Source organism: Mauremys reevesii, linkage group 15 (genome assembly GCF_016161935.1).
Source record: "Mauremys reevesii isolate NIE-2019 linkage group 15, ASM1616193v1, whole genome shotgun sequence".
Taxonomy (NCBI): Eukaryota; Metazoa; Chordata; order Testudines; family Geoemydidae; genus Mauremys; species Mauremys reevesii.
The window spans coordinates 38,343,745-38,363,072 of record NC_052637.1 but is presented as its reverse complement, the minus strand read 5'-3'; the positions used below and the strand labels follow the sequence as shown (position 1 = coordinate 38,363,072).

Here is a 19,328-nt window from a genome sequence, read left to right as displayed (position 1 = left end):
TGATCAATCATGTTAAAGAGTATACCATAATTCATACGGACAAGGAGGCAGAATTAAGGTGCAGGCATCTGTAAATCTGGGATTTTCTAACTTCTGAGTGCTTGACTTTACTACCTAATGATCTGCCTTCTGATAGCACTTTTTTAAATGTAATTTCCAAGGTGCTGTAGTTTTTTAAGGGAAAAGTAAATTCTGTTATGTACCATAATAACACCTCCTCCCCCAAAAATCATGAATCACCAGTGGTGTTGGAACCCTACCCTCTACCACTTGAGCTACAGGACAAAAATACATTAGCTGGTGACTGACGCAAGGTTGTTATACCAGGCAGAGTAAAAATGGGCTACTGGGACCATCTGCTGGGGTGTGTGCGACCATTCGAGCGCGTGCGCACACACACAGCCTCATGAGAGCTTGGGGAGTTCCCGCCCATGTGGTGCCCTCAAACGGAGGGTTGGGACTATGAAGCAATGTACCCCACCAGATGGGTGTGGTTAAGAGAGAGGATCCAGGCCCAGCTCTCTCCCCCACTGACTGCTAGTTCTGATCTAGCAGCTCCCAGTGGTGTGTGTGCTGTTGCTTTGGTGACTCTTTACCATGTATATGTGCCATTATAATTTTTGCCAGAATGTCAAAATATTCTCAGGAACACGTGCGACAGAATGGAAATGGCAATTTTTACCAGTTTATAATCCAGCTGACCCTGAATGGAATTTCACAAGACCAAAAAAAAAAAAAGGCACTTCTCTAGCCACAGGGCTTTCTCCCTGTTGAATTTCAAAGATGTGCTACAAACATCCACAGTATTAGAGCTTCTTACAAAAAAAAAGGCTGCAAGAATCTTTTATAATGGACAGCATTAGGCAATCTAGTGATAGGGTTTCACAACCAGATCCCCCTATAATGAATTGATTCCTTCCATTAAGGGGCAGTGGTGCACATAGACACTAGCCATTATGAATTAAATTCACAGCATGGAAAATTATAATTTTCACCATCATCATCAATGGCAAATTGATATCCCACCCCTCACAGCAGTTCAGTATCAAAAAAAGCCTCTTTCAGAAAATATTCTCCTTTAAATATGTTTTTATGCATGTGAATCAATCATGATAATTTTCTTCAGAAGGGTCACATTTAGCTGCACTGAAGTAAAATAATACAGAAGTTTAAATGTATTGCAAAACTAGTGTTTATGAAAACATCATCAATTATAAGGGATCTCAAACATTTTCACAGTGTGGACCACATTTTAATAGAAAATGTCTTGCATGCACCTGTCTCTTTAAAAAAAAACCAACGATGACATAACAAACCCTGCTTTTGACAGCAAAAGAAATTGCTGAGATGGAAAGTATTTTATGTATGCGTAGTGTCTTTTGATTCAATTTGGCACACAGAAATCAGGAGGAGGAGGAGAAGCCAGCAACAAATTACCAACAGAACTACAACAGCTAACCAGCTCATGTGCCATGAATACAGTTCATTATACTACTCATCATCTTCTCATTGTTACCATGTGTTCCACCATGTCCTTGTTGTATCCACCTGTTATGTCTTACCATACACTCATACTATAAGCTCATTGGGGCAAGGACTGTCTTATAGTTATGTGTTTGTACAGTGCCTAACACAGGGGTTCTCAAACTGGGGGTCAGGACCCCTCAGGGTGCAAGGTTATCACATGGGGGGTCGCGAGCTGTCAGTCTCCACCCGAAATCCTGCTTTGCCTCTAGCATTTATAATGGTATTAAATCTATTTTAAAGTATTTAATTTATAAGGGGGGGGAGGTTGCACTCAGAGGCTTGCTATGTGAAAAGGTTCCCCAGTAGAAAAGTTTGAGAATGACTGGCCTAACACAATGGTGCCTCTATCCTCAAAAGGGCCACTATTATTTGAATTTCTGTAGCACTTAATCACCAGCGGTCCACAGACCACAGCTTGCAAACATTTGATTATTGCTAGAAACTACAATAAAAACCAGAAAGCCTGTGTAAGTCACATAATGATCAATGATTCCTATATTTGATATGTTTGTTTTTTATATTCTTTCACAAGGGTTAATCTTTATTTCATTACAAAATAGCAATACAGTTAATTTTAACAAACAGATGATCAACTGCTATCAAAGGTTAGATAAACACCACATTTGTACTATCCATTAAGTCTACCATAAAACTGGAATTTAACTTATGAATCCATATTTGCCTCTAGAGCAACATAAAGTTGATGACTAGCTTGTATGTTAGTAAACTATTTTATTATAGCTAGTGAGCATACTTTTCTCTCTAAAGGTGATAGGAAGTTAATGCTCAGATGTTCCAACCGATTTCAGGCCCAGATTTCATATAAAGGGGCATATAAATAGAAACACAGCTATATTCAAATATTCCAACATACTGCATGTTTGTGCTGCTTGCCTTTCCAAGTGCATGCTTTCTCTCTTTCTCTCTTCTATATTCACTTTACAGATGTCAATACACCAGAAAGCACAGACTACAAAAGAATTCAAGCTGTCAGAAAAAACTTTAAAAGAACCACATCACCAGTATAAAAGAGTGGAGTTCGCTGTTCCTGGAATTTTCAGATCTGTTTCAAGTAAAAACACTGTGTCAGGTTTTCTGACTAAATCACTGCTGTTTTTATAAACTCTGTAGAACTCTTTTAAAGGCCTAAAATGAAATATTTGCAATCAGGCCAATTCTTTTTGGGCCCTAAAGTTCGCTCTTAAATGTAATATTTCAGGAGGGCTTTCATAAATATAAATACTAGTGACTATGAAATACATTATTTTAGTTTGAAATATATTGTTTTCCTCCTTAAACAGAAGTCTACAGTCCTCTTGACATCAATTTCTGTCATTTTGTCATGATAAACACTCAGGTATTAAATATCTTTCACATCAGGCATCCAGGCATGATTCCAATTAGTGCCGAATAGAAGACAAAATGTCAGCCTAATAAGCTTCAATTTGCAAAGTCTTTGAGCATTTGATGATATCAACACTTAGCCAATCATAGCTTGCATTGGCTTCTTCTTCACATCACCTTCCTTGTCACAAAAAAGTCTTTCACATCTACGTCAACTGCAGACATTCACAATGTCAGTCATTGGTCTGATTGAGCTAAAAGATCCAAAAATGACTCCCCCGTATATCAAGGGAGAATTGTGATGTGCACAATATTTCTTCAAAGCTAATTTGCTGCCAACATGTATAGTAATTGGGGGGGGGGAAGGGGAGTCCACTTTAAAGTCACACCGTGGAAAAAAGTTTTTATTATTTTTTCTTATGAACTCTACACCAAAAATGTTAAATCACTGTCAGTGTCTCTGACATTCTTTCAGCAGAAAGGAAACATTATTTATTAAAGGAACCAATAGATGACAATCACTTCTTTAAGGGTGACTGGACCAAGATGCAGCTCTACAGTTTGGTTCATAGTGCAACTATTCATTATCTTATTTTAAGAGAATGCATTTATAAGTCACTAATTATTGATAAAATGCTTTCCTACATAAAAAAAAAAGACCTACTAAAGGAGTACACATGATTCATCCAACTTGAACACATATGCCTAACACAAAATGCTTCTCTGGCCCAAAGGCACTGACAGAAGAGATACGGAATGTTCTTTCCAAGATATTCTCCTTTTGCAGAGCATAAGAGCCCCATCTTATAAGGTCAAGACTCTGATCATGGTGAAAGGGAAGAGAAGCAGAAGACAGTGACTGAAAAAAAGAGGGGATGAATCTGACTGAAAATTGGAGTAGCAAGGGAACGGTATGCATAGAAGCTGACCTTGGGCAGCAAAGGAAGATGGATAACTAATGAACAGGGCATGTAAGGATGGGCAGGGATGTCCTGAGGCTAAGAGGATGCAGCTGAGTCAGCACCACCCATTAAAGGTGGCATTTGCTTGAGCAGGGATGCCAAAGAAGGGAGGTGGCTTTGGATACCTGTCCAGCTGACGTAGTGGTAGAGTTGCGAAAAGTGAGGCAGAAATTGGACCATTAGGGATTTGCTAAAAGGTGCAGGAGTGTGGTCAGTGGACAAGTAACTGTAAAGAGGATCAACAGTAAGTTACTGGGACTGACATCTGCGCCAGTAGCATCTTCTTCAGATGCACATAGCACCAAACACACCTTCTTTGCCTTAGCTTCTCTCAATGAGGTGGAAAGAGTAGACTGGATGCTAGGTTTCCCCCTGGGCTGAAGCAGGATGGATTCCTGGGGTTCCCACCATGGTGGAGGGTGCCATCAGCATTTCAGTTGTAATTTGTTGCTGGTTTTCCACTTGAAGCTTTCTCTATAATACTTTAATGTGGGATTGTGCAGAGCCTTATGCAAGGCCTCATATTTCCCAACTGACATATCTTCAGTCAAACTATGTCAGCTACAGAAGAAGGCAAGACTTTTAATTGGTTTCGTGGTTTCTCTCTCCCCCCATCATGAACCACATAAAAGAGAAATACAAATAACTGTACCTCTAAAATGTCTATTTACTACCTCATTGTAAAAGTGCTTATTGGACCCACCAGTGACATTGAGTAATAATAGGATTTAGATCATAAAGAGGTTTTATTTCTTACTTGAAATTAGGAAAATTAGCATTCACATGGATCCTATTGTCTTAAGACAGTGACACTGCCAGAACAAGTGATGTTAACATTCTAAACTATAGATTGTCATCATTTCTGTCTTGGTGTTTCACTCTTTCATTTGGTATTTAAAATACCTTTGATTTGGGGTACTGTCATACAAAGCCTTTAATTGGTAGATTATTGGTTCAAATTTGATTTATAGTAGCAGAGAGTGAACGTTATTATATCTGGTGATCTAAGTAGGGTATGTTAAAATGCTTTCCAGACTCAGTACAGTTTTTAATGAACAAAAGAAAAACCAGAGTTCAAAGAAAAGTGCCACCACTGTAGCTGACACTAACAAGCCTCATATTTGGCAATCACAGTAGATAGTGCAGGACTTCAACATGAATCTTGGTCTGCACGCTCACATCTACAAACAAGTATCAGGGGGTAGCCATGTTAGTCTGTATCCACAAAAACAACAAGGAGGCCGGTGGCACCTTAAAGACACACAGATTTATTTGGGCATAAGCTTTTGCATCTGAAGAAGTGAGGTTTTTTACCTACAAAAGCTTATGTCCAAATAAATCTGTTAGTCTTTAAGGTGCCACTGGACTCCTTGTTGTTTTTATCTACAGGCAGTCCCCCTCCAGGCATTCAGTGGAGCTGCTTGGAGAAGTTTCCATTGCTGCTTCCCATACTGTTGTAGCTGTTCTCTGAATTAGCAAAGGATTTAAACATCTCTCTACCCAACACCTTCCATTAGTACTAAAGTTCACAATTTTAACAAAGAAAACAAGCTTTTGCCCTGGTTATATTCACTGAAAAAGTACATTTTCCAAAGGAATACATTCAAAAAATTAACACAGAACTTCACAAAACTGCCAAACATTTCTGCTTAAGCACCCTTCCTTGCACAACAAAAAAGTGTTTACTAAACCAACAACCCTTATAATCCTTTGGAAACTTCCTATCATCAAGCAAGCAGTATTTACAACATACAAAAATAACAGCTTCTAACATGGTCTTCATTATGTAAATAACATCCATAATGCAACATCAGGGCCCAATCCTGACAGCTGCTGAGTTAATAGGAGCTGAGACTGTATGGTACCTCAAGACTGAAGCTCTAAAATTGCAATTTGACTGTTTCCTGTGCATTAGCTACTTTTGCTCTCAGATCTCATTCTCTGGAGTACACTTTGGACTACAGGGGTTCCATTAACAAACTGACAAGTTACCATATGCCAGTAAAATTTACTTTACCACAATATTTTTGGCATTCCTACAATTAAAAAGCACTTAGAAACTGCAAAAGTGTAGCAGCATATCATAAATGTTGTAATAATTATCAGTTTTTTGTGATGAGTACTATACCTGACCACTGAGAAAAGATGCTGCAAAATGGAACACAGTTTGAAGAGTAAAATTATTTAATATTTATATAGCAGTGTAAGGCAGCCTCCACCACAAACAGCTTATAATATATTATTATTAATCTGTATTACTACAGCACCTAGGAGCCATAGTCATGGACCAGATGTGCTAGATGCTGTACAAAGACCAAAAGGGCTTACAATCTAAGTATAAGATGACAAATACAGACAGACAGATAGGGAAGTACAAGGAACAATGAGAGGCATGAAAGGCAGTAGTCTCAGCACACCAACCGCTGACCTGTCGTCATTTTTTGAAGGCAAAGAAGAGTTTTAAAGAAGGATTTGTAGGATAATGAGTTAGAATGAAAGCAGCAAGTGAGGACATGCCACCAATTTATATAATTGTAACATTTTCCATATAATTCTTCGTTCTATTTTTTGTACATCCTAACAAAGTTTGTTGTTTTAGTTTTTTTGACTGCCGCTTGTACATTCAGAAGAGGTCTTCACTGAATTGTCCATAGTGATGCCCAGGTCTTTTTTCCTGAGGTGACACAGTTAACTTAGAACCTAACAAATTGTATCGGTAATTCACATCATCCCCTCCGATATATATTACTTTGCATTTGTCAACGCAAACAAAAGAATGAAAATGACAGAACAGGAAGTGTAGAGAAGGGATGATGAACATTATAATCAAGGGAGATAATGTGATGATTATGTTGCATATGAAGTTTGACATTACTATTTTCATTTACTTGGGGCTTTTTTTAATTTCAGGACACGATAGGAATAAAGAGACACAGCAGACAGCACTGTAAAAAAAAAAAGCTCAGTTTTGGAAAGGTGAGTGAAAGCCGAACTAAAGAATGGCTTTGAAGGAGGAAAAGGTGCATGGTACACCAGAAGAGGATAGTTACCCCAAGTGCAGGAGACAACATAACAAATTTATGAAGAGTCATTTGAACTGAGACATAAAAACCTTGTATACAGAAGCCACACCTATTTGCATGCAGTAGAGATAATGAGAATAATTGGAATATGTAATGAAACTTTTTCCAGCTGATGGATAATATGGAGCTCATGTTTTAAAGCTGGAAACCTAGACTAATCAGGTTTTATGCAAGAAATAATCACTTCTTCCCCACTGGATGTATTGGGTAGATAAAAGAACTACTCACATGATGTACTTTGCCTACTACACTCTTTGCACTCCCTAATTCTCAAATGGAATTTTATATTCCTTTTTAATAATTCAACTACACATATACTTTTTAAAAAAAAACATTTTATAAAATATTATTATAAAATGACAATTATGGTCCAATAAAAACTGGCCAATTTACATCTTCAAGTTCACATGATATAAACTGGAAGTCCATTATTCTGTAAAGAGCTCCAGCTCAGGATCAAGGTACATATCATGTGATGTACTAGTTTCTATGGCAACTACTTTCCTTTTTCTACATATTGTGGATACAGTACAAAGTATAGTGAATTCTTTAGTACGCCAGTTTAACATTTGTAATGAGCAAATTGTAATTTACACATTTTGCTGCTTTTCAAAATTTTCTCTAGTAAAGTATAGTAATTATTTAAATTAATTTTGAGCACCCAGAAGTGTGCTAGGTGCTACACAGAAGCAGGTAAAACCACTGTTCCCTGAACATATCACAGTCTAAATTCAGACATGATGTAACAGGTAATGGTCATAAATAGACCAAAAATGGGGAAGGGGAAAGGGAAGAACAAGCTGACAATCATAACACTACACAGTCACTTATTAAGGCGCACACACATTCTGATGGTTCCATCAAATAAGGGGGGCGAGGATTGTTTGTAGCCTGTTTTGGGAGGGCATCTAATAAATAGGGACAGCCTAGAAGAAGGTACAGAGACAAGAATGATAGAAAAGCATATCACAGATAAAATGATAGTGACAAAACTGGTTTCATTTGAGGAGTAAAGAGGGGCAGCACATAGGAGACTAAGGCCCTGATCCTGCAATGAATTCCCTGTGGGCAGATCCCTGATCCTGAGCTAAGGCCCACTGACCTCAATGGGGCTCCATGTACCTGCAGCTCCCACACAGAGCTCATTGAAGGATTGGGGCCTAAATTTGAACTCTACCTCTGTTTAACAGTAGAGGCTTATGGTTAGATCTTTTGTCTGTGTCAATAAGCTCCATCCAAACTTCAGCTCTCAGCCTAGAGTGATACACATCAGGCGAAAACTTGTGTATGTCCTGGAACAAACACTGGTGAAGTATCTAAATTAGCATTAACAATCCTGTTAGCCAAAACGTGGTAAATGGCAATCAGTTAACACGTGATACCATGTAGCCAAAAACTTCAGTTTTAGACAAGGCCTAAACGACAGCTATTGGTTGCTGAGCTCTTTTTTAAATTTGGCCCTGAGCCTCCATGCAACAGCCAAGGTAAATGGAACAAACATATATATGAATTCAGACTGAGACTGCCACCTGCCTAATTGTCTGCAGGACAAGGCTGTACGCACAGAACAAATCTTCTCATATCTAAAATGTTTTCTGGTCGATAGAGGAGCACAGAGAATCTAGAAAAAGAGTCAGTTATCTAAGTTACCTGCTCAAAACAGTTTTATAGCAGTGATTCTCACTTTTTCATAGAGTCAGAGTTTAAGGTGAGAATGGACCACCAGATCATCCAGTTTGAGTTCCTGCATGCCACGGGGCACCAACACCAGCACACCAAACCCAAAAGTGGAAATGAGACCAAAGTAAATGAGACCCACAAGAGACTAAGCTACTATGTGCCACAGACAGAGAGCAAGACAGACCAACGAGCACCATTGATCAAAGCCCCTGCAATGCAGGGAAATGATTAAATGGGATATACCCATTTGTAGTCCACATTTTAATGTAGGGATTGTCTTGTGAACCAGATGTCTTCTAAGACATAACTGTGTGAACCACCTCCCATCAAATGGCCATTGGAAAAAAATCCTTGTGCAAACTACAGTAATTATTTACATTACAAAGAAACAGATGGGGAAATATTTGATTATTTTTGCCTTCTTTTAATGAAATTTTGTAGGAGAAAGGAAACAGAAGGAACAGTCATCACCTATCTGCAGACTACCAGCAAGTGTTCCACGTACCAAAGTCTGAGAACCCCTGGTTTACAGCATGAGACTCTCTCACATCTTTTCTTTTTCATTTGAAGTATAAATCTGGTTCTTATACTTCAGGGATTACTACTATAGCACCGGAGAGTTATCAGTCTATTCATATATATGTTCATATAGTTTTGTTTTGTAACTCAGGCTACAAAACAGAATTTTTTACCTTTTCTCTAGCTGATAAAAGGCCTTCATCATATAATAATGTTATTTCAGGAAGGCTGCATACATTGGAAGAGACAATATTTTCAGGGGAAGGGTGTCCTTTATTTAAGTTGTTGTTATGTATACATCACCCTTAACTTAAGCAGCATTTTATTAGACATAAAATAATCACATTGTCAGGCTCAAACCATGTACAGTCTAACTTGGAAAAAAAATAAATGCAGAGCAACAGTTTCAGTGTGGGAGAGAGTTGAAAGATCATTTATTCGGAGTCCAATGTAGGAAGAATTTAGGGGAGAAGTGGCTTTAAAGGAAATAAATAGACAGAGAGCTCAGAAGACAAGAAGTGGGAGGCTGCCCCATATATAGAGGGGCACCACAGAAGGCCTTGTAAATCTGAAAATGGCAAAATGGGACAAAGGGAGGAGTAAGGACAGGCATTGGGAAAAGTGCAGAAAGCAACAGAGGGAGTGGGAAGACACAGAAACCGAGACTTAGGCAGAGGTGAAATGCCTTAGTCATTCTTCCTGCCCACCCTAGCCCATTTCTGCTTTTATGATGTCTTTCATATATGGTGTGTTTAGACTTGCACACCTAAAGAACTCATCTGTTATTCTTTTTTCCTGGCAACTGATGGGCTGGAGACTAACAAACCTCTAAATTATGGCTACATTTATTTTATTGCAACCCAGTGTTTTGAATAATTTTAATATACTATTTTATTGTGTTTAAGTTAATATTACAGTGACAAATGGTGATGAATTGTGCTTCAGTGTTTAAATTATTCTTTACCCAGTTACAAATGGAAGAAAATGGTGGACCTGCACATTATCACCTGGCAACAGAAAGTGGAAAAAGACTTCAGGTTCCTCAGCTCCCTTTTTCACAACATGACAGTAAAGCAAAGCATTCAGTTTGAAGTTAAGTGGGGGTCTTCCTTTTCTCCCTATCCAAAAGGTCAAAAAGCCAAGGAAAAAGTATTAAAATTATATAACTTTATACAGCAGCTGGAACTCTGCAATGTTAGAGATGGTAAGGGTATATGTCATAAGCTGGGGAAAAGAGTGACAATTTGATCAAAGAAGATTGTGCAGTTGGTATATCTATGGTAGCCTGGTTAGGACTGGATATTAAGATTCCCAACCTCATTATCCAATCTGGCCTACTGAGGCAGAAGATAGTGTAGAATATTTTCTTTTTTAGAAACAATTTGTTTCTATGAGATATGATTTATTTTCTACTATCAGAAGAGTTTTGTTTTTGAAAATCTCATTTTCTACCAAGAATTAATACAATGTGTTGTGAAAGAAAATATACACAGAATATTTTTTAAATGAACCACCATAAACCACATTTTGGAAAATTTACTTATGGTATCTGTAAGGAAATTCTGAACAATATCCAGAATCAAAGATAAAATTAAAACGCTAAACTACAATTTTATTGAAAAATATATATTATAATGCTTTCCCTTAAAAATATAGAACTTTGGATTTAAAAATTATATCATTTTAAAATCCAAAGTTCTATATTTTTAAGGGAAAACACTATTTTAACAACAACATTTTTTGCAGCTCACAGAAATACAGGATTTAAAGACAAAGACTACAAGAACACAGTATGGTACACAAGCCTTCAGGCTCTTTTGACTTTTATTGACCCATATGTCATTTTACTCCTCCTCAAACATTACAACCGTAGGTGAAAAAAGCAAAGAAACCCTTCTGAAAAGATATTATTTGAGTACTAAAATGGAATGTAAATGCCACATAAAAATGAAAGTAACTGACCAACAATATAAAACATGCTATCCCTTTAAATCAATATGCTTTACCTAATACCATGCTGAATTTATAATACAAGAACCAAAAGTTATAATTTTCTTCTTAATTAGAATCTACAGACCCACCTAAAATCTTTACTGATTCTGAAGACAACACTTTTTATTGACCAGTAAAGTGTTAATATAGGTTCACATCTAAAATTGTCTCTCTATTTCGTACAGTATCTTTCACCATAGCTGAAGATCTGACTGAACTTGGACACCTTGGAAATGCAATAAAAATAGAACAAATCTTTTCAGTAATTTTGCAGAATACATTATTTTCCAGAGATCCATCAAATTGTCAGTTATTTTAAAAATATGCTGCTTTACATAAGGAAAACTGGTACTTTTACACAACCCAGCAATCATGGAATAGCTAGATTCTCCAGACAAGAGATTACCAATTTTTGGATATTCTGATTATTATTAAAACTATATGAAATATCTAGCAGTTGCACTTTTCGTTTAGCTAAACAAAATGGCCTCTTCTGCTGTGTTGAAGCAGGTTCATAGTAACGCAGAGAAACTAAAGACATTACAATCTACAAATATGATTCTATTTTATGAAAAAGTCAGAGCCATATAATTTACTTATCCCTGTAGCATCTTAGCTTAAATTGTTTCATAAAGATGCTGTACATCAGTCCCATAATAGTCCAAAAACATGTATTTTGGGAGCAAAATCGCAGTGCTGGAAAAATACAATAAATGGCAGCATTCAAAATTCCACCGAAGACACTGGGAAGTAATTTTAAATACTATTATCCCCACTGCAAAGTCAAATGTAAATTTTAAATACCTATGTATTTTATAGATGAAGGCTTTAACATTTATCAATTTAACATTTGATTTATTCACCAAACTAAATAAATGCATCTTTAAAAGTGGTAACAATTATCAGACAGATGATTATTCTCCTTTTGATTAGAAACAGCTGCGCTAGTCAAGGCAAACATATTTTCTCTCTTTACTAATACTGCCATGACAGCAGCGCTCATACTGTAGAGATATTCAAAAGAGAAAGACTTTTAAAAGACTAATTTTTTTGCCATTACTATTTCAACTCTCCATTGTTTAACATATCACTTGCGATAGCATCGGCATTTCATTTTAAATAACACGCTTTCCCAAACTCCATGATGCCAACCTTTGCCACGAGTGAGCCACAATCTAACTAAATAGGTAGGACAAACATATAGGACATCTAAAGATTCTTTCGGAATTTACTATTCAAGGGTTACATTCCCATCGTATCTACACACAACAGCGTAATGGTAATGAATTACTGTAGGTATGTTACACAATCCTGCATATTTATAAAACTGATTTTTATACTTAGTGATATGAACACACCCTGTATTCACAGTAAGTACTGAACTTCATGGTATTCAGACAAATGTCACTGCTTGACAATATAGTGTTGGGGTCCAACTGAGAGAATGATACGACTTCGAAGGGATACTCGCAAAGTAACTATATAGTTAAGTGCCAAAAGACTAGTTCCTTTAATTACTTAAGTTTTTATTCATCATCAAAATACGTGGAAAAAAGGATAATGTTTAATTCTGCTGCAGTCTTCTGAATTTCCTGTTACTGAGCATGCCCACAGAGTCCCTCCCTGTTTTACATGGAAAACAATAATGGTACAAATGGAATAAATCAATATTGTTTCTGTAAGATATTTTCCCCTGTAGACTGTTGTTTATCATATATATTTATATTTACTCAGTTGTTGATTCTATGGATAATGAATCTTTCAAATATAAAAAAAGGAATTAAGAATTAAATCCTTAATTTCATTTAGTTACAATATATAGTATAGGTGAGAAAGAAATATAAGCAATCCTAACAAAAGTTAAAATGAAAAGGACTTATTGCCAGGATCTTACATCATGTGGGGAAGAAGCTGATGCGCGGAGACCATATGATGGTTATACCTTCCATACAAAAACGCCCATTTTGATATAAAATAATCAATTAATGATAAGTAATTCTAATGCAGATCAGTAAAGTAAAAATTATTTTCCCTTTGTTCATTTAAATAAATGTTCTACTCTGAAATCATCCTGAATTTTTATATGTTTTCACTGCAGGCCTTTTATAACATATACTCTTAGAAAAATACACCACACACACACTCACCCATAAACACACCCTCACAAAATACACAGAAAAACTCCCACATACATCCAATAAGATTTTTTGAACTGAAACTAATAAAGATCATTTTTCATGCTGACAGTGCACATTTCATCCATAAGTTTGAAGAGTCAAATGCTACCACAGCTGGGGGTTATTCTGCCAAATGGCTTCCAACAGTGACCATAGAGATGGAGGATGGGAGGGGTGCGTATGTGTGTGTAGGAAAATAGCAAACCTGATGGGAAGCAAACCAAAAGCCAAATCATCTTATCACTGATTATCTGGCATATGCAATCAAACACACGATGCAAACATGGAACACAAAATTATTGAGAAATAAAGTCAGATCTTGAAAACAAGCAATTTGTGGGTTACCTGCAGAGATTTAAACAAAAAAGCATATGAATGAATTAGATATATTTCATAGGGATTTATCCAGGGAGGAGGAAAGGAGGGGTGAGTGTGGGGGTTGGAGGGGAATAGATACCTTTTTTCTTAAACAAATCCATCATGAAAGAAAATGAGACAAGATTATAAATAAGAGGCCGAGTTATAGCGCACCATGGGATTTTTAATCTGGCTACCTGTGGTTTTTGCAGTTAAAGCTTTATTCAGCAGTGGGGGAGGGGGGTGGAAAAAAGAAAAAAAAATCACATGTATATGTCAGTTTCGCAAATGATCAAACAGCGTGCATTATCAACAATGCTGGAAAACGGGAAACGCTTATTATTATATATATTTTTAATAAGCATGCGGCTTTGCAAATGTTATTGATCATTACCTGTGCATCTCGTTTCCTGCATTCTTGAGTTTTATTCTCGTGCTCCGTCATGGCAGCGCGAAGCTGTTTTTCCAGTTTTTCAATTTCCCGTTCGTGATCTCGGACCAGGCAATCCTTCTCTGTGTTGTGCTGCTGGAATAGGTGCGTCTTCTCCTGTTCATGCTCCAGCTTCAGCTCTACTATCTGATTGGACATTGAGGAGTACAGTTCATCAATAGAACATCCTTGTCGTCATGACAACTCGTCTACAGCTTAATTTTCCCCCCTAATTTCATCAAGTTGGCAATTTTATTTTTACGTCATTATTACCTCACCTTTTTAAAACGACATTCGGCTTCAAAGAATTCCTCCAAATAATTTTAACATTCAAGACAACTAAGCAAATCCAGTGCATCTTTAACCAATTTGTTGGTACAAATGAGGGAACGTTTAAAAAAAAAATCATTGTCACATTCTGTGTATGTTCCCAAAGTATCCTGCTGTTGCTAATCAGCAATGGTAAGGATTATAAATGGTTAATAATCAGTCTGCTCTCCTCTTCATTTAAGTATACACACACACACACACACAAAAAGCAGCAATTAAATCTTTTAAAGATTTCTTTATGATTTCCAGAATCAAAGCTCTTACTTCAATAATCATCTGGGTTATTGTATATACAGTTGTCTTTTTAAAACAATTATAAAAAAGCCAAGCTCTATTATCTCGTTGTCAGCTTCGGTATACCAACATAAACAGATGTATGTGTTCCAGAAGGGGACCTGCTGTGCTGCAAGCTTGCGCCATGATTTCATAAAAAGCATTCTATTCTCAGGATCCTTTCCCAGTCCACACCACACTGGATACTGTGACCTTGGCCAGTCTTAGCCTCTCCCTGCTAGACTGAATGGCAGCCCGAGACCAAGGGCCTGGTTGCCGCAGCTTTGATACTAATCCTCCCAGACTGTGCACAATGGCACCCTACCTGGCCTGCAAACTATAGCCAGCTAGGCTGCCTTTGAAGCAGGTGATGAATAGGGGACTGCAGGAAGCCAGCTTCCCTAGTGAACTCCAGGCCACACAGCTGCTAAGAACAGTCACTTGGATTTTTCTTCAGTTTTGGTGGATTTCAGGGAGGGAAAAAAACGCCGTTATCAAGAATATGTTGGGTTATTTTCAGCGTGAGAATCCTTCTTCAAAAAAGCTAACAGTAGGAGTCTGCTCAAAATCGATCTTGTTTGTGTAAGGAAAGCGCCCAGGCACCTGATCTTAAAGCTATAGCATTCAATTCTGGAAACGTGCATTCTGCATCAACATTAGCTGTTTCGTGATTTTTGTTTTGTTTTATTTTTGTTCCGTGTCAAAACCATTCTTGCAAATTGCTGATCAGTGTATTATGAATTTAAAATTAAAATCTGTTTTCAACTCTGGAGCTCTCTGATATATCCTGGGGTGTGTTTCATTATCAGAAAAGGCAGAAGCAAAAGAGATATTTTAATATTTTAAATGTGTCTGCACCTGTTAGTAAAAATAAAGAGCTCATTAACCCATGGGTGCAATCCCAGAAGGAGTTTAAAAAAAAACATTAAGCATATATTATGTGTACTTGACTTGGAATCATTATACAAAGCGCTTTAAGTCAGCCTTGGGTCAAAAGTTTGTGTACATGCTATTTTCTTTTCAAACTCTGTGAATATCTGTTCCCTTAGTCTCTTTAAATGATAGAGTTGTTCTTACTTCTTAAAATTGATCACTATCCAGCATTTGTCTGAATTTTAGAAAAATGAAGTTATTTTACATTTTAAAAGTTATGCAAATACATAACTGACACCTGATGAGAAATTACACTTGCAAGAGAGACCTTTATATGTCTCTTCACACATCTGTTTTCCTTTACTACTTCTAGATTTCTCAGTCAATTAATTTAGCTTTTTTAGTTTTGTTTTTTCCACTTCTCCCAGCAAGCCACAGGAATAGATGGCCACATCCCCATTTGTGATTGTATTAAAATGGTAACTATAATGAAGTCAATTTTTCCCCCCAAAACCACACATTTCTTGATTTACTATATTTATATTATGCCTGTAAGAGCCTTAAAAATTTTTTTTAGAAAGGATTGTCCCTCGTATGTACAGTAGGGGTGTCTTGGAGCAATAATACAGTTTTAGATATAGAAACAATGTGGGTGTGAGGAGAGTCACATTTTATAAAAAAGCAATTTTGTTGCCAAAAACTTCCAAGAGCAAACAACTCCCTGTAATTCTGATTTAAAAAAAAAAAAAAAAAAAAAAAGCTTAAAACTGTAGGAAGTTCTCATATCTACCTAATACCCTTTAATTATTATTGCATACTTGCAAGGAAATATAAGTTTCATTAGCAACTAAATGTACTTCCTTCTACTTTGTTTTGATTATGACTTATAATATGAAGTGAATAATTGAACGGCTATTTTACTGCACAAGTGGATCCTCCTCCTTGATCGCCCTGTTCTCCTAAACATATTAAGACTTTGGTTACACTACCAGTGCTACTCCATCTCCCCTCCCCTCTTATCTCTCTTTTTTTAATTTTGAAGTTTTTATTCATAAAAATGGATATTTAATCTATACCAGCAAGAACAAGAACAAGAACAGCATGCTGGTTTTCAGCAATAACCCAATTCCCTCACCAAGATAAACTGCTTGAAAACTGTATTAATGCTTCATAAACCAGCATGGGGTTCCTACCACTATGTAGTTGAGCTCAGTAGAAGGAGACCTTTATTTCTTCTTTCTAATATTGGGTCCTTTCCTTCGAGACACTGAGCACATCCTATGAAGGATGTGTATACAGCACAGTCAAGTCCTTCAGAAGTTCTATGGGTGTTGAGGGGTCTCTGCACCTCAAAGGAAGTGTTCCACATTTCAGGGTATTCAACCCTGACTGCAATATGATGTCAGGTCAAAGCATGAACAACAATTAACTGGTAATGTCAACAGACTCTTCTTATTTTTACAAAATATTCTGACAATTGAGTAGAGGATACAGAGCTGATGGTGACATGCACTGCAGATAAATAAGCAACAGAGAATGACACAAAAACTATAGAAGTGTGCATCACCTGAAGAAAGACTATAATATGAGAAAAATCAGAGGCTAAGGGAAACAAGTCAGAGATCACAAATATCTAGAGGAGATGGACTATGGGAACTGAGGTAAACGCCCTGTCACCGCATTCATATTTAATTACACTACATACAATATTGCACAGAGGCTTCCCTCTTTTCCCCCAAAATTACCATCACACTACATTACTTGCTAGTAACTGGAGTTCTCTGAATAAATGGTCTCTACATGCCTGAATTCTTACTCTGTGACACACAGTTTTCATTTAATAACTCCCATTTGTCGGCATGTTAAACACCGGACATGTGAAATCCTGGCCCCATTGTAGTCAGTGGCAAAACTCAAAATGACTACAACAGAGTCAGGATTTCACTCTATACTTTTTAATCTTTGTTCACTGGTTGAAATTTAACAATAGTTCCCTATCCCAACTTGCCAGAGAAGGGGAAGAGAGAAAAAAGGAAGCAATTCTTAAGTACCAGCCTATTACTAAAGATTAATAATTGTGACAAGTCATCCATTAATCACTGAAATAAAAATTTATTGTTAACCCTAAAAATAGTATGTGACCATCTTAGGCAACAATGCAGGGCATTGACAAACATTGCTACTTATCAGAGGTGGTCTAATACAGTGGATGAGAACTGTACTCATGACATTTGGGGATATTGTGGTACAGTCTCTTAAGAGGAGAGTTTGCCTAATAAAGGTAGTTTCTTGGCCTTTGTCTACACTAGGGACAATTTTGAAAAAACTCCCACAACTGCTAGCACTCACTCAAGTGAGCTGGTCTCAACAAGCTTAGAAGCTCTAGAGTAGAAAACATGCTCTGCAGCCAGCAGGCTGTCAGCATTATATACATTGGAAATCAGAAGTCACAGAGCTCCTACTGCCACTACCAATGATGGATGTTTAAAAAAAATATCTCTAGTGTAAACAAGATCTTCCACAGGTTTTGCTTTGACGACTCAAACTGTACTCAGGCTTTTCCCAGAAAAGTTAAGCTCATGAATAAGTGGGAACTGTAAAATGATTTTCAAAACCACAATGGGACAGAATTGGAGTAAGTTAAATGTCTAAGTGCCTCTTTGAAAACCTATTGCTGTCACAATAAAGATTTCACATTGAAGTATGAAAATTCACTTAAATCAACAGTTCACAACTGAGGAAATAATAAAAATACTGTATATCATGATCTGTCTATATATAAAACAGGATTTTTCTAACTATTGTAAATATATTAACTTTATTTATGAAAATATTGTGAGCTTGTCTCTCCCTAAAATAAAATTAGAAGTTAATGGTATTTGGCACATCCGTAGAGTTTCCCATGAGGTTCTCAATAGGCGACAAACATAGAAGAATTCAGCTTCACAACTGCTACCTGAGGTAAGTATAATTATCCCCATATTACTGAATATGTAAAAAGGCACAAGGTCATACAGGTAGTCTGTGACAGAGCCAGACTCAGACATCAGTCGTGGTAGTGAAAGCCCGCACCTCTGAAACACAGACCATTAATTTAGGTACCTAAATAGAGATTTTCTTAAAATCTATTTTTTTAAATATATATGTGCTTCACTACACACATGAAGTGTGATAATATCTCAAAAGCTGTACACCCTTATGTACACCCACACTCATTTATATAAAATATTCACAGAAACATGTACAGTCTGAGTGGGTACATACATGATGGTTTGGTGTGTTATAAAGATTTTATCAGTAGGCATTTCAGATGATTGCATTTCGTAGGGCTGGGGAATCCAACAACGAGTTATACAGGTCATCCTAAACTAATGACGACAAAGTCTTTACATCAAAACTACATAATTGTGTAGTGTGCATGTAGCACATAGAAGCTCTGTAGTCAATCTTACAAAAGTTTCAGAGACTTTTAAAATATTTTATTGGGGGTTTCTTTTTAATTCCTTAATTTGTAAATCAAGTTCCTTACTTACCATCACTCCAATTGTACAGGGATCCAAAGGGACCCATAAAAAGATTTAACAAAAGTACAACATTTCTGTTCTATAGCAAAAAATATATATGTTATTTAAACTCTAATATTTTCTGCCTTGTAGACTTAGAAACAAGTGCTGTGTGTTTCACTAAAAAGCTAGGAATTTCATCTTTCTAATGATACAATGTTTTTAATAAAAAAAAAAGCCAGATATTGGACTTTAAACCCATCACTGGTGGAGGACTG

General features: G+C 36.7%; 1 protein-coding gene across 6 annotated transcripts in view; it reads right to left on the bottom strand.

Annotated features, from left to right (window-relative positions):
- Positions 1-19,328, bottom strand: part of CEP112 (centrosomal protein 112) — a 270,371-nt gene that overhangs the window by 101,559 nt on the left and 149,484 nt on the right. For all 6 annotated transcript variants that reach the window (XM_039502349.1, XM_039502348.1, XM_039502352.1 and 3 more), the window contains one exon: positions 14,036-14,218. In XM_039502349.1, the coding sequence (XP_039358283.1) occupies positions 14,036-14,218 (183 nt within the window). The remainder of the gene's footprint in view (positions 1-14,035; positions 14,219-19,328) is intronic.